Source organism: Canis lupus, chromosome 7 (genome assembly GCF_003254725.2).
Source record: "Canis lupus dingo isolate Sandy chromosome 7, ASM325472v2, whole genome shotgun sequence".
In the NCBI taxonomy this organism is placed as follows: Eukaryota; Metazoa; Chordata; class Mammalia; order Carnivora; family Canidae; genus Canis; species Canis lupus.
This window is the reverse complement of record NC_064249.1, coordinates 69,025,612-69,042,162: the sequence shown is the minus strand read 5'-3', so window position 1 is coordinate 69,042,162 and position 16,551 is coordinate 69,025,612. Positions and strand designations below refer to the sequence as shown.

At 38.8% G+C, this 16,551-nt stretch overlaps 1 protein-coding gene across 5 annotated transcripts in view; it reads right to left on the bottom strand.

Annotated features, from left to right (window-relative positions):
* Window positions 1-16,551, bottom strand: part of NDC80 (NDC80 kinetochore complex component) — a 48,885-nt gene that overhangs the window by 30,478 nt on the left and 1,856 nt on the right. For 4 of the 5 annotated variants that reach the window (XM_025429376.3, XM_035718627.2, XM_049111838.1 and 1 more), the window contains exons 3-6: window positions 9,286-9,363; window positions 6,500-6,623; window positions 6,247-6,419; window positions 5,453-5,555 (exon numbers count right to left, since the gene is read on the bottom strand). In XM_025429376.3, coding sequence (XP_025285161.1) covers window positions 5,453-5,555; window positions 6,247-6,419; window positions 6,500-6,623; window positions 9,286-9,363 — 478 coding nt within the window. The remainder of the gene's footprint in view (window positions 1-5,452; window positions 5,556-6,246; window positions 6,420-6,499; window positions 6,624-9,285; window positions 9,364-16,551) is intronic. The other variant, XM_025429377.3, reaches the window with a different exon arrangement.

Here is a 16,551-nt window from a genome sequence, read left to right as displayed (position 1 = left end):
GTGGTTTCTGTTAAAAATATTTCATTAGGGATCCCTGGGTGGCGCAGTGGTTTAGCGCCTGCCTTTGGCCCAGGGCGCGATCCTGGAGACCCGGGATCGAGTCCCACGTCGGGCTCCCGGTGCATGGAGCCTGCTTCTCCCTCTGCCTGTGTCTCTGCCTCTCTCTCTCTCTCTCTCTCTCTCTCTGTGACTATCATAAATAAATAAAAATAAAAAAATTAAAAAAAAATATTTCATTAATTTTTCTTACCCTAGGACTTACATATCAGATTCCTAAATTCTTATCCCAGAGTTGCTTGTCAAATCTACTTTCCTATTCCAAAGACACTCATAGAAGACTTTTTGTACATCTAAGGAGAATGCAGGCAAGTCCATCAACTCATCCTTTACTACTTCTTCCTTTGAGAAGGCCTCAAGTGACAATCAGATTTAACTAAGTCTGAAAGACATGCAGGGCAGAGCCCAAGATTAAGAGCAGAATCTTCTATTTTGTTATCAGGATAGATAAAGAAAGTATTTCTGATGCTTTGTCAAAGGTCCATGCGAAAATTCTTGATACTCCACAAAGTTAAAAAAGACCCTTACAGAGGGACAAACCACTTAATAGGAGCTATATAAAACATTACTACAAGAATTAAAAGTTCTTCTGAATTGAGGAGATTTGGTTCAAACAGTTTCAAAGTGAAATTGTATAGAGATAATCAGAAATATGGATTTGAGTAATATTTTTTCAATAAAAGGTGACATTTCTCAATATACCACTTCTCTCTATAGTGAAATATGAGAGGAATAAAGGACTCAGAAGGCCTGAGCCTGCCCAGGTAGGGGAGTTAAACCATAGCCCAATCCATTGCTCATTGTGTAGCTCTTAGCCCTACCTGCCCAGAAAGCCTGGCTGGGACATCTGAAAAGCTTCTTAGCTCAGAGACACTTGAGCTAAGAGCCTAGAAGGCAGAACTGATCATCCACTGAGCAAAGCTAGTGACCTCATTTGGACAGGATATTTGGGGCATAGGCTGGCTTAAGTCAAGACCACAAAGAGCCATTGGGGCCTGTTTACCTGCTCTACTCAGGCAGAAGAACTGATTTACAATCTTATCCACTGCTAGTATAGCTTCTAGCCCTGCCCAGGCTGGAAGCCTAGCTGGAGCACCTGGAAAACTGCCTGGCTGAGGAGCATATGAAGATAGCCTGGCAAAGGCTTTGATCATCTATAGAGCCAAGTCAGCAATCCCATCTGGGCCAGATTTTGGTACAAAGGTTTGTCTGATTAGCTCCTCAACAAGAATCTTGCCAGCCCTGTAGTTTGTTCTGTCTCCTTCCCCTACTCTGGTAGAGAATCTAATCCATATAGCTCTTACCACTGCTGAATACAGCCTCTAACCCTGCTAACCAGGAAACCTTGATAGAGCTCATGGGAATCTCAATAGCCCACCTTTAGCCCCAGTTACAGCAGCAATTGAATGGAGAACCTGCTCTGTTTCTATAGACCCAAGACAGTAGCCCTGTTACTTGGGGAGCTAAGCATGTAATTCTCTCTGATTTGATCCCCAAGAAGCCTGGTTTGTCATGAGGCCTGGTTTGAAGTCCCAGTGGGACGGGGAAGATAATTTTTAGTGCTGCCCAAACTGAATACAGTCTCTAGCCCCACTTGACCAGAAAATCCTTACCAGAGCACCTACAAATATGTGTAACCCATCTGACAACTCTGATTATAGTGGTTCCAGGGTGAAGAATCTCACTGGTGGCCCTACCATCTGCAGGGCTGAGATGGTGCCCTGTTAGACCAGGGTACTTGGAGCATAGTTCTGCTTAATTTGAGCCCCAAACAAGAGACTTTCCAATCTTGGAGCATGTATGGGGGCCTCCTCCTAAGCACGGAAACTAAACTGTAGCCTTGCCTGCTGCTGTTTACAGCCTTCAGCCTGCCTAATCAGAGAACCTAACGAGAGCATAGCCCATCCTACAGCCTTACTTACAGTGACCCTTGAAGGGAAGCACACAGCTCACGGCCTTCCTCATACGGAGAGCAAAACCAGAAGTGGCTCCTTCTGTACAAGGAATTCAGCACAAACTCATATCATTGATATGGGTCTCTAAACAAGTCAGACAGGCTTTGGGGCTATTCTGCTGCACCACCATGGCAGAGAAACTAATTTATAGCACTGCAGCACTGCCTACTGCTGAGTATGGTACCCAGGCCCAAATATCCAGGAAATCATGGAGGCTGCCCTATAGCCTCACTTGGGCAGGGAACCAAGCCAGCAGTCCTCTATAACTGTTCTCAGACAGCAGCATTTCCCCCACTCTTCTAACCTCAGAGCTTGGGCAGTGGCCTTTCCCAAAAATAGATCCTGATATAAGTAAGCCCCACCTGCCCAAGTACATTACTAGAGATGTATCTAAAAACCCAATCTGAGCTGATTGATAAAGAACTGTCTCTACCAAAGAGAACTTGTCAAATGTGGAAGAGACCACTAATTCAAATGGGCAAGTACCATTATATGGAATCAAGGATCATGAAAAATAAGGTAAACATGACACTAAAGAAAAGGAAAACTAAAGGAAACTAATAAAGTTCCAATAACTGACCCTACAGGAATGGAGATCTATTATTCAGAATAATCCTCTCAAAGATGTTTAGTAAACTATAAGAAAACACAGTCAACGAAACAAAATTAGAAAACCAATGTAGGAACAAAACAAGAAATTCAATGAAAAAACTGTCAAAAAAAAAAAAAATCCAACAAATGAGAGCTGGAAAAAAATGACTGATCTAAAAGAATTGAACAGAGAGCTTCAAAATCAGAGTCGACCATGCAGAAGAAAGAATCAGTGGACTAGCTGACAGGACATTGAAATTATCCAGTCATAGAAGCAGAAAGAAAAAATGAAAAAGAGTGAAGAAAGCCTATGGGACTTATTGGTCATCATCAAATGGTAGAATATTTGCATTATGGGTATCTCAAAAGAAGAAAAGAGAAAGGGATAGAAAATATAAAGCAATAAGAAACTTAAAGCAGTAAGAGATGAAAACTTCCCAAACGTAGGAAGAAAGTGGACATCCCGATCCATGAAGTACACAGGACCCCAAACAGGGCTATGTTGATACATACTATAAATAAGTTGTCAAATTCAAGACAAAGAATTTTGGAAGCAGCAAGAAAAAAAAGAGAGAAGTTACATACAAAGAAATCTCTGTAAAACTATTGGTGGAATTATCAATAGAAACTTTTTAGGCCAGGAGAGGGGCACCTGGGTAGCTCAGTAATGAGCATCTGCCTTCGGCTCAGGTCGTGACCCCAGGGTCCTGGAATTGAGTTTTGCATTGGGATCCCCACAGGGTGCCTCTCCCTTTGCTTATGTACGTCTCTCTCTCTCTCTCTCTCTGTGTTTCTCATGAATAAATACAATCTTAAAAAAAAATTGAAAAAAAAAAAAAGAAACTTTTTATCCCAAGGGATGGTGTATTCAAAAAAATATTGATAGGAATAAAACATATAAACCCAAAATACTGGATCTGGAAAAACTGTCCTTCAGAAATGAAACAGAGATACTTCCCAAAATAAAAAATGGAGTTTACCACCAAGAGACCTGCCTTACAAGAAATGTTACAGCGAATTCTTTGAATGGAAGCAAAAGGATGCTAATTAACATTGTAAATACAGATGAAGGCAGCGTAAAACTCATTGGTAAACATACAATCAAAGTCTGGTTTTCTATATGGTGCTGTATAATTCACTTACAACTCTAGTTTAATAGTTAAAAAATAAATGTATTAAAAAGAACAATAACTGCAATAACCTGCTATCAGAAACACAATATAAAAAGTATGTAAACTAACCTAAAATGTAACAGGGAGAAATGAAAGTGTAAAGTTTACAAATGTTATTGAAGCCATCAGTTTAAAATAGAATGTTATAGTTGTTTTTTTAATTAGGCTCTACATCCAGCATGGAGTCCAATGTGAGGCGTGAACTCACAACCCTGGGATTAAGACCTGAGCTGAGATCAAGAGTCAGATGCTTAACTGACTGAGCCATTCAGGTGCTCTGAATGTTATAGTTTTAAAGATATTTTATGTAAGCCTTATGATAACAAGGGAAAAACATGAAGTAGATACATAAAAAAATGATGAGGTCAAAGTATGCTAATATCAAAGATCACCAAATTTAAAAAGAAGATAGTAAAATAAGGACCAAACAGAACAAAAGATCTTCAACATAGTCAGGAAACTATTAACAAAATGGCTGTAAGCCCTTACCTATGGATCACTACTTTAAACGTAAATGGATTAAACTTTCCAATCAAAAGGCAGAAAATGCTGCCTACAAGAAACTCACTTGAGACTCACTTTAGTTTTAGAGACACAGACTGAGAGTGAAGGGATGAAAAAGATATAACAGACAAAATAGACTTTAAATTAAAAATGGAAGAAAGAGACAACGAAGGTCATTACATAATAATAAAAGGACCAATCCATCAATTATTTGTAAATAATTACGCAACTAACATTGGAGTGAGCACCTAAATACATAAAGGAAATACTAATAAAACTAAAAGAAACAACACCAATACAATAATATGTGGGAGATTTTAATACTGCACTCTCAAAAATGGGGAGATCTAAAGAATAAATAGAGATCAACACTACAGACTAAATAGACTCAACAGACACACACAGAACATTCTACCTAACAACAAACTATACATTCTTCTCATGAGTACAAGGAATATTTTCTTTCTTTTCTTTTCTTTTTCTCTTTTCTTTCTCTCTCTCTCTCTCTCCTCCCTCCCTCCTTCCCTCTCTCTCTTTCTTTCTTTCTTTCTTTCAAGATTTTATTTATTTATTTGTGAGAGACACAGAGAGGCACGATCCCAGGACCCCGGGATCGAGTCCCACAACAGGCTCCACATGGGAGGCCTGTTTCTCCCTCTGTCTATGTCTCTGCCTCTTTCTCTGTGTCTCTCACAAATAAATAAATAAAATGTTTAAAAAAAAATAAAAAAGGGAAAAACTCAAAGTAATGTTATATATGTAATAGGGAAATACTTTATTTTTTTTATTTTTTTATTTATTTTTTATTTTTTATTTTTTTTTTAATTTTTATTTATTTATTTATTTATGATAGTTACAGAGAGAGAGAGGCAGAGACATAGGCAGTGGGAGAAGAAGGCTCTATGCACTGGGAGCCCGATGTGGGATTCGATCCCGGGTCTCCAGGATCGCGCCCTGGGCCAAAGGCAGGCGCCAAACCGCTGCGCCACCCAGGGATCCCACTTTACTTTTTTAAAGCTTTAAAACCTCGTGAAAACAAATAGTTTCCTTGCCAATATGGTAATTCCTTCCTCTTACACCTAGAAGCATTTATTAATAGTCTGAAGAAGTGCAAGTTAAATGTCAAAAAAAAAATCTTTCCTACATATACATTTTAAAATGAAAATCAAATACCTTGATGCAGTCTATTAGCCAAACCAAGGCTGCCACAATGTGTGGCCATGTATGAGGGGCCCCCACTGTATACATGGAGCTTTTGGATAATGCAAAAGGATACCTGTGAAAAATGAGGAAAAAAGCCAACAATGTTAATTTTGTGAAAATAAGGCTAAATTAGGCTAAAAGTTACATTGGAAAAATTCCATGTATATACTAACAGTCTTGACTTATTTAGAAGATATTTATTAGAAGATTTTGTCCTTGGTCTTCTTACTCTAATGATTTTGTGTATTTTTTGGTTTCCTCTCTGCAGATAACTCTGTACATATATCCCTAAAGCAGCAGAACTTGATTTACAACCAGTATGTTGGACTTCTCTCCTAAAAGATTGTTTGTTCTCTCAAATTCTATGTACCCCAAATAAGCTACACGTGTATACTCCTCATCCTCCAATCCTTTCCTTCCCATGTTTACTCTACACAGCCATTCTTGACCTCATCCACCCCATTTTCTTTAGGCCTTCAATCTTGCCTTTTTTGCTTCTATAACATCAGTGATATCTACTCCCTGTCTATACCCTGTCACTTCAGTACTTGGAAGGCCTTACGATCTATCTTCTATAGTTCAGTAATAACCTCTACACAGTGGTTTTTCTTGCCTTCTAAATGTATCTTAAGATATACTGCCCACAGTGACCATCTTAAAATATATGATTTCTTTAACTCCGAATCTTTACAAATCAATTGAGTCTGATTCTTCTCTGTGTTCCAACCATCTCTCTAGGGTAATAAGAAATATAACATACAAACCCAAGATCTCTAAAGATTCTTGGAACCTCTTCTTCAAACTTTGTGTCAGGAAGTTCATATGAAGGGCACAGGAAGCCATAAAGAAAAGTGAAGATCTTTAGGAAGTCTTTAACAGAAGGAGCTTGTAGAGATTTCATGGATACGCTATATGCATAACCATTTTCTGTAAGAAACTATAATAATTTGTATGAAACATCAAACATCTTATAATAGAAAAATTATTAGAAAATACACTTAAGAAAATATAAAATACCTCACAGAGTTGTCGAATACACTGTTGAATGAATGCTTTGTCATTAAGTGGCCGGGGGTCCTTGATTTTTTCAGAACTGGAAAATATACCAAATTGACTATTCCGGGAGCCATGTCCACTAGTTCTGGAAACATAAATAGTCAAAACTATTTCTGTCTGTGGTCAAGTCTAAATTATTTCAATGTGATTTTATATTTTACTATAACCATTAAATATTAAAGTTCAATTCTTTTCTCTTATTCAAAGCAGAAAAAAAAGAGCAAATAATGATAAGTGTAAAATTAGGTGGGAAGAAAAATGTACTTGTGGTGCTTTGCATTCCTAACACATAAACTATTATTTAAGAAGGAGAATTTTGAGACCACAAGATCTTCTATACAATCATTCTCTAAGTCTGTTCAGTAACCTAAGTCCTTTTGCCATCCTATTTAGCCTTCCATGATTGGTCCTTCACTCCTAACCCCTTCATTTGCCACCATTTCTTGTGGAAAATTACTTTTGAGATGTTAAAATAGGTTGTACATACTTTTTCTCTTGAACATTTTTGTGTCAAGCAAAATTATGAATCTGACTGTTATTTACTGTAAATATACATGGTGCTACTTTTTAGCCATTAATGGATACAACATATGTGCTCCATTCTAAGCCTTTTCCTATAAAACAAATCTTAACTGGTTTATATTTTAATGGTTCCTTCTGCCTAACATTGTGGCCTGATTTAGCTAACAACTGCAGTTTATTAAGCAAATACCCTTAAAATAATTATTTTCTGGGACGCCTGGGTGCCTCAGCTTTTGAGCGGCTGCCTTTGGCTCAGGGTGTGATCCTGGGGTTCTGGGATTGAATCCCACATTGGGTTCCTTGCATGGAGCCTGCTTCTCCTCCCTCTGCCTATGTCTCTGACTCTCTTTCTGTGTCTCTCATGAATAAATAAATAAATCTTTAAAAAAATAATTATTTTCCTTATTGAACAGATGCCACAAAACTGCTGCAATGAACACTGCTGTAATATCTGAACTCTATTCATCAAAGCTCTATTTCTCCCTGCAGGTTTGCTTACTGCTTCTGAATTCTCTCCTGCTAACACTCTAAAAGTTCTTTAACTTGGGCCTTCCTACTCCACTGCCCGGATTAATTAGCTTTTTTTCCCGAGAATTTGCTAATTTGAGAACCACTTTTCTATATACTATTACTTTATCTTTAATTAATTTTCTTTTTTTTTCCCAAAAGGAACACATGTATAGACTTGGCTCTTATTCTACACAAAACTGCATTATTAGATATCTTTTTAAATTACAAGAGTTCCCTAACCAATCAAATATTGTCTTATTCAACTTATAGCTTGAGAGCAGAGTCTAGAACCAGTCTGTGGTTTGAAATTCTGTCTCTGTTGCTAGTTGTATGACCTTGGGTAAATTACTTAACCTCTCTGTGCTTCAATATCCTTTTCTATAAAATGGATACAATACCAGTATCTACTCATAGGGCAGTTCTAAGGTTTAATACAGATAAAGCACTTACAAAAATTGCCTTATAAAAATGTTAGACTTGCTAAGCAAATGTTAGATTTTATAATTATCATATTATTTCTGAAGTTCACCAATGAGAGAAAAGTTACATTACAAAAATGTCTTAAGATTTTTTTATCAACTGGAATGAATACCAGAAAGAGCTTAATTTGGTTTCAAGGCAAAGACTTTTCATTAGGTAACAAACATTTGATCTCTGAATATTTTCAAAACCAATGAACTGGTTTGCTTTAAAACCAGTTATATTTTGTTTTGGTGAGATAAAAGAAAGTTCCTTTTCTCAATTTTGGGGTTGATCATTTCTTAAAAAGTAAGTCAATTTTATTGAGGTGTAATTAGCCTGGAGTAAAATGTACCCTTTTAAAGTGTATAGTATGATGGGGTTCAACAATGTATATATACCTGTGTAATCTCTGCCACAATGAAAATATTGAAAATTTTCATAATCCCGAAAGTCTTCTACTTAACATTCAATCCTTGCCCCACCTCCAGCACAGGCAATCACTGATATACTCTAAACAGTGGTTCTGGAAGTATGATTTCGGGGATTTCTAAAAGGTCAAAGCTATTTTCATACTGAAAAACTAAGATGTTATTTGCTCCTTTCATTTTTATTTTCTCATGAGTGTACACTGGAGTTTTTCAGAGATTGGCTACATGATGTATGATATTTTAAGAGACTGAATGTGGAAGTTGATATGAGAAGCTAGCTATCTTCTATTTAGCCAGACGTTAAAGAGATTTGCAAAAATGTAAAACATCATTTTCCTTACTGAAATAGTTCCATTTTTGGAAAAAAATTTCTTTTAAGTTAAAAGTATGTTATTTATGTTAACACGTAAGAGGTTATTGTTATTTCACATTCACTAAACACAATTAAAAACTTTCCAGTTTTAATTTCTAATATGGTTAACAACCATAAATACAGCCCACAAAATAAAAGCTCTTTGCAGTCTTAATATTTAAGAATATAAAAAAGCCTCGGACTTTGAAATAGATATTGATTCCTCCTAATTTAAAATGCTATGGTTCCACACACTCTGAAAGCCAGGTATAGAATTTTCAATCGACTATTCACTTATAACATGAAATAGTGGTCTGAATGTGCTGATATATCTTTTAGCACTATCCAAAACAGATATAACCATTTCACCATTTAGAACAGAAGAAAGCTAGCTTATAACTTTCTCTTGTAAGGGGTCATGCCATCCAATTTTTTAAGAATTCCTTCATTAAAACTAATAAAAAATATCATACCTTTTACCAAACACAGAGATTTTTCTTTCAGATGTCGGTTTGTTTATACTCAACTTTCCAAAGGCTGGTTTCTCTTTGCTTTAACAAAATGAAAAAAACAAACTTTAAAAAACAAATATAAAAACATAACAGTTTAAGCAATTCTTGGAAATATGTTGGAACTAGAAACTCTTTCCCATTACTTATAAAAATAATCCAGAATCATGAAAATTTTTAGTAGCAATCATAGCTATTACAAATGGGACAGGCTAACAACATGTACAAGCAATAATGCTAAAACGTCAAGAAGAAAGCAGAAACAAAGAAAGCAGAAACAAACCATATCTACATTCTAATTTCAATTATTTTAACCTAAGTACATTTATGGATAAACTTAAAGGAAAAAAAAATTTAAAAATAGGTATCTTCAATCATAGGATAGCTACATTTAACATTTTTCTTTTAAGGCCAAGTCTATCAAAATGCAGCTACCCATAAGAACATACATCATGTAAATAACAGACCCAAAACATTGCCAAAGGCAGCCATTTAGTTTTCAATACCATTAAGGCATAAATCTTTTAGTGTATGTAATATGTAACAATAAAAAAAAATGTCCCTGATTTTAGAAGGAAAAGATATAAAGTAATTAAATTTCTAGGAGGGAGGGGCAAGATGGCGGAAGAGTAGGGTCTCCAAATCACCTGTCTCCACCAAATTACCTAGAAAACCTTCAAATTATCCTGAAAATCTATGAATTCGGCCTGAGAATTAAAGAGAGAACACCTGGAATGCTACAGTGAGAAGAGTTCACGCTTCCATCAAGGTAGGAAGACGGGAAAAAAGAAATAAAGAAACAAAGGCCTCCAAGGGGGAGGGGCCCCACGAGGAGCCGGGCTGAGGCCGGGGCGAGGGTCCCCAGGACAGGAGAGCCCCGTCCCGGAGGAGCAGGAGCTGCAACAGCCTTCCCTGGCAGAAAGGGGCTCGCAGGGAGTTGGAGCAGGACCCCAGGAGGCGGGGATGCCCTCGGGCTCCCGGGGACACTAACAGACACCTGTGCCCGGGAGAGTGCGCCGAGCTCCCTAAGGGCTGCAGCGCGCATGGCGGGACCCGACGGGACCCGGAGCAGCTCGGAGGGGCTCGGGCGGCGGCTCCGCAGAGGGGGCTGCGCCGCCCGGGAGCAGCTCGGAGGGGCTCGGGCAGAGGAAGAGGCTCCGTGCGGAGGGGGCTGCGCGGTTCCAGGAGCAGCTCAGGAGGCTCGGGCGGCGGCTCCGCGGAGGGGGTTGCGCGGCCCGGGAGCGCGAATCCAACACCGCAGGCTCCGGAGCACAGGGCGCCGGGACAGAGCCCAGGATCCGGCCTCCCCCGGGACAGGCAGAGGCCGGGAGGGCCCAGGACAGCAAGGACGCTCCTGCCCCAGCTGAGCAGATCAGCGGCCCCGCCCCGGAGCCTCCAGGCCCTGCAGACGGAGACCTCCGGAGTTCCTGCGGGGGCTGAATCCAGGTTTCCAGAGCTGGCCCCGCCACTAGGGCTGTTGCTCCTGGGGCCTCACGGGGTAAACAACCCCCACTGAGCCCTGCACCAGGCAGGGGCACAGCAGCTCCCCCAATTGCTAACACCTGAAAATCAGCACAGCAGGCCCCTCCCCCAGAACACCGGCTGGAAGGACAACAGGAGAAGCCAAGGGTCTTAAAGTACACAGAATCAGAAGATACTCCCCCGTGGTTCCCTTTTTTTTTTTTTTTGTTTTTGTTTTGCTTTTTGATTTGTTTCCTTCCCCCACCCCCCTTTTTTCTTTCTTTCTTTTTCTTTCTCTTTTTCTTTTTTTTTCGTTTTTTTTTCTTCCTTTTTTTTTCTCTTTCTCTTTTCTTTCCTTCTTTCTCTCCTCTCTTTTTCTCCTTTTCCCAGTACAACTTGCTTTTGGCCACTCTGCACTGAGCAAAATGACTAGAAGGAAAACCTCACCTCAAAAGAAAGAATCAGAAACAGTCCTCTCTCCCACAGAGTTACAAAATCTGGATTACAATTCAATGTCAGAAAGCCAATTCAGAAGCACTATTATACAGCTACTGGTGGCTCTAGAAAAAAGCATAAAGGACTCAAGAGACTTCATGACTGCAGAATTTAGAGCTAATCAGGCAGAAATTAAAAATCAATTGAATGAGATGCAATCCAAACTAGAAGTCCTAATGACGAGGGTTAACGAGATGGAAGAACGAGTGAGTGACATAGAAGACAAGTTGATAGCAAAGAGGGAAACTGAGGAAAAAAGAGACAAACAATTAAAAGACCATGAAGATAGAATAAGGGAAATAAACGACAGCCTGAGGAAGAAAAACCTACGTTTAATTGGGGTTCCCGAGGGTGCCGAAAGGGCCAGAGGGCCAGAATATGTATTTGAACAAATTCAAGCTGAAAACTTTCCTAATCTGGGAAGGGAAACAGGCATTCAGATCCAGGAAATAGAGAGATCCCCCCCTAAAATCAATAAAAACCGTTCAACACCTTGACATTTAATAGTGAAGCTTGCAAATTCCAAAGATAAAGAGAAGATCCTTAAAGCAGCAAGAGACAAGAAATCCCTGACATTTATGGGGAGGAGTATTAGGGTAACAGCAGACCTCTCCACAGAGACCTGGCAGGCCAGAAAGGGCTGGCAGGATATATTCAGGGTCCTAAATGAGAAGAACATGCAACCAAGAATCCTTTATCCAGCAAGGCTCTCATTCAAAATGGAAGGAGAGATAAAGAGCTTCCAAGACAGGCAGCAACTAAAAGAATATGTGACCTCCAAACCAGCTCTGCAAGAAATTTTAAGGGGGACTCTTAAAATTCCCCTTTAAGAAGAAGTTCAGTGGAACAGTCCACAAAAACAAGGACTGAATAGATATCATAATGTCACTAAACTCATATCTCTCAATAGTAACTCTGAATGTGAACGGGCTTAATGACCCCATCAAAAGGCGCAGGGTTTCAGACTGGATAAAAAAGCAGGACCCATCTATTTGCTGTCTACAAGAGACTCATTTTAGACAGAAGGACACCTACAGCCTGAAAATAAAAGGTTGGAGAACCATTTACCATTCGAATGGTCCTCAAAAGAAAGCAGGGGTAGCCATCCTTATATCAGATAAACTAAAATTTACCCCAAAGACTGTAGTGAGAGATGAAGAGGGACACTATATCATATTTAAAGGATCTATTCAACAAGAGGACTTAACAATCCTCAATATATATGCCCTGAATGTGGGAGCTGCCAAATATATAAATCAATTATTAACCAAAGTGAAGAAATATTTAGATAATAATACACTTATACTTGGTGACTTCAATCTAGCTCTTTCTATACTCAATAGGTCTTCTAAGCACAACATCTCCAAAGAAACGAGAGCTTTAAATGATACACTGGACCAGATGGATTTCACAGATATCTACAGAACTTTACACCCACACTCAACTGAATACACTTCTTCTCAAGTGCACATGGAACTTTCTCTAGAATAGACCACATATTGGGTCACAAATCGGGTCTGAACCGATACCAAAAGATTGGGATCGTCCCCTGCATATTCTCAGACCATAATGCCTTGAAATTAGAACTAAACCACAACAAGAAGTTTGGAAGGACCTCAAACACGTGGAGGTTAAGGACCATCCTGCTAAAAGATGAAAGGGTCAACCAGGAAATTAAGGAAGAATTAAAAACATTCATGGAAACTAATGAGAATGAAGATACAACCATCCAAAATCTTTGGGATGCAGCAAAAGCAGTCCTAAGGGGGAAATACATCGCAATATAAGCATCCATTCAAAAACTGGAAAGAACTCAAATACAAAAGCTAACCTTACACATAAAGGAGCGAGAGAAAAAAAAAAAAAAAAGGAGCTAGAGAAAAACAGCAAATAGATCCTACACCCAAGAGAAGAAGGGAGTTAATAAAGATTCGAGCAGAACTCAACGAAATCGAGACCAGAAGAACTGTGGAACAGATCAACAGAACCAGGAGTTGGTTCTTTGAAAGAATTAATAAGATAGATAAACCATTAGCCAGCCTTATTAAAAAGAAGAGAGAGAAGACTCAAATTAATAAAATCATGAATGAGAAAGGAGAGATCACTACCAACACCAAGGAAATACAAACGATTTTAAAAACATATTATGAACAGCTATATGCCAATAAATTAGGCAATCTAGGAGAAATGGACGCATTCCTGGAAAGCCACAAACTACCAAAACTGGAACAGGAAGAAATAGAAAACCTTAACAGTCCAATAACCAGGGAGGAAATTGAAGCAGTCATCAAAAACCTCCCAAGACACAAGAGTCCAGGGCCAGATGGCTTCCCAGGGGAATTTTATCAAACATTTAAAGAAGAAACCATACCTATTCTCCTAAAGCTGTTTGGAAAGATAGAAAGAGATGGAGTACTTCCAAATTCGTTCTATGAGGCCAGCATCACCTTAATTCCAAAACCAGACAAAGACCCCACCAAAAAGGAGAATTACAGACCAATATCCCTGATGAACATGGATGCAAAAATTCTCAACAAGATCCTGGCCAATAGGATCCAACAATACATTAAGAAAATTATTCACCATGATCAAGTAGGATTTATCCCTGGGACACAAGGCTGGTTCAACACCCGTAAAACAATCAATGTGATTCATCATATCAGCAAGAGAAAAACCAAGAACCATATGATCCTCTCATTAGATGCAGAGAAAGCATTTGACAAAATACAGCATCCATTCCTGATCAAAACTCTTCAGAGTGTAGGGATAGAGGGAACATTCCTCGACATCTTAAAAGCCATCTATGAAAAGCCCACAGCAAATATCATTCTCAATGGGGAAGCACTGGGAGCCTTTCCCCTAAGATCAGGAACAAGACAGGGATGTCCACTCTCACCACTGCTGTTCAACATAGTACTGGAAGTCCTAGCCTCAGCAATCAGACAACAAAAAGACATTAAAGGCATTCAAATTGGCAAAGAAGAAGTCAAACTCTCCCTCTTCGCCGATGACATGATTCTCTACATAGAAAACCCAAAAGTCTCCACCCCAATATTGCTAGAACTCATACAGCAATTCGGTAGCGTGGCAGGATACAAAATCAATGCCCAGAAATCAATGGCATTTCTATACACTAACAATGAGACTGAAGAAAGAGAAATTAAGGAGTCAATCCCATTTACAATGGCACCCAAAAGCATAAGATACCTAGGAATAAACCTAACCAAAGATGTAAAGGATCTATACCCTCAAAACTATAGAACACTTCTGAAAGAAATTGAGGAAGACACAAAGAGATGGAAAAATATTCCATGCTCATGGATTGGCAGAATTAATATTGTGAAAATGTCAATGTTACCCAGGGCAATATACACGTTTAATGCAATCCCTATCAAAATACCATGGACTTTCTTCAGAGAGTTGGAACAAATTATTTTAAGATTTGTGTAGAATCAGAAAAGACCCCGAATAGCCAGGGGAATTTTAAAAAAGAAAACCATATCTGGGGGCATCAGAATGCCAGATTTCACGTTGTACTACAAAGCTGTGGTCATCAAGACAGTGTGGTACTGGCACAAAAACAGACACATAGATCAATGGAACAGAATAGAGAATCCAGAAGTGGACCCTGAACTTTATGGGCAACTAATATTCAATAAAGGAGGAAAGACTATCCATTGGAAGAAAGACAGTCTCTTCAATAAATGGTGCTGGGAAAATTGGACATCCACATGCAGAAGAATGAAACTAGACCACTCTCTTTCACCATACACAAAGATAAACTCAAAATGGATGAAAGATCTAAATGTGAGACAAGATTCCATCAAAATCCTAGAGAAAAACACAGGCAACACCCTTTTTGAACTCGGCCATAGTAACTTCTTGCAAGATACATCCACGAAGGCAAAAGAAACAAAAGCAAAATGAACTATTGGGACTTCATCAAGATAAGAAGCTTTTGCACAGCAAAGGATACAGTCAACAAAACTAAAAGACAACCTACAGAATGGGAGAAGATATTTGCAAATGACATATCAGATAAAGGGCTAGTTTCCAAGATCTTTAAAGAACTTATTAAACTCAACACCAAAGAAACAAACAATCCAATCATGAAATGGGCAAAAGACATGAACAGAAATCTCACAGAGGAAGACATAGACATGGCCAACATGCATATGAGAAAATGCTCTGCATCACTTGCCATCAGGGAAATACAAATCAAAACCACAATGAGATACCACCTCACACCAGTGAGAATGGGGAAAATTAACAAGGCAGGAAACAACAAATGTTGGAGAGGATGCTGAGAAAAGGGAACTCTCTTACACTGTTGGTGGGAATGTGAACTGGTGCAGCCACTCTGGAAAACTGTGTGGAGGTTCCTCAAAGAGTTAAAAATAGATCTGCCCTACGACCCAGCAACTGCACTGCTGGGGATTTACCCCAAAGATACAGATGCAATGAAACGCCGGGACACCTGCACCCCGATGTTTCTAGCAGCAATGGCCACGATAGCCAAACTGTGTAAGGAGCCTCGGTGTCCAACGAAAGATGAATGGATAAAGAAGATGTGGTTTATGTATACAATGGAATATTACTCAGCTATTAGAAATGACAAATACCCACCATTTGCTTCAACGTGGTTGGAACTGGAGGGTATTATGCTGAGTGAAGTAAGTCAGTCGGAGAAGGACAAACATTATATGTTCTCATTCATTTGGGGAATATAAATAATAGTGAAAGGGAATATAAGGGAAGGGAGAAGAAATGTGTGGGAAATATCAGAAAGGGAGACAGAATGTAAAGACTGCTAACTCTGGGAAACGAACTAGGGGTGGTAGAAGGGGAGAAGGGCGGGGGGTGGGAGTGAATGGGTGACGGGCACTGGGGGTTATTCTGTATGTTAGTAAATTGAACACCAATAAAAAATAAATTAAAAAAAAAAGTCTGGTAGAATTAAAAAAAAAATTAAAAAAAATAAATTTCTAAAAGTAGCTGAGGCTTATACAACGTTAACCTAAGTAATTTAAGTACAGTTAGCAAGTAACTTGTACCTTGGTATAAGGATTGATAGAGCCCTCAGTGGCTTAAAAATAGCCTTTTCTTAATTAGAAGAAACGAACTTATAAAGAAATGCTATTTTATGATAGTATAATTATATACCATTTTCCAGTGAATACTGAGAAAAGTTTGTAGAAGTAGTTCTGTAGGCTATTTAAAACTGCAGCTTATCGTTGAGCAAATAACTAATAACTGATAATTTTGGCAATTGCA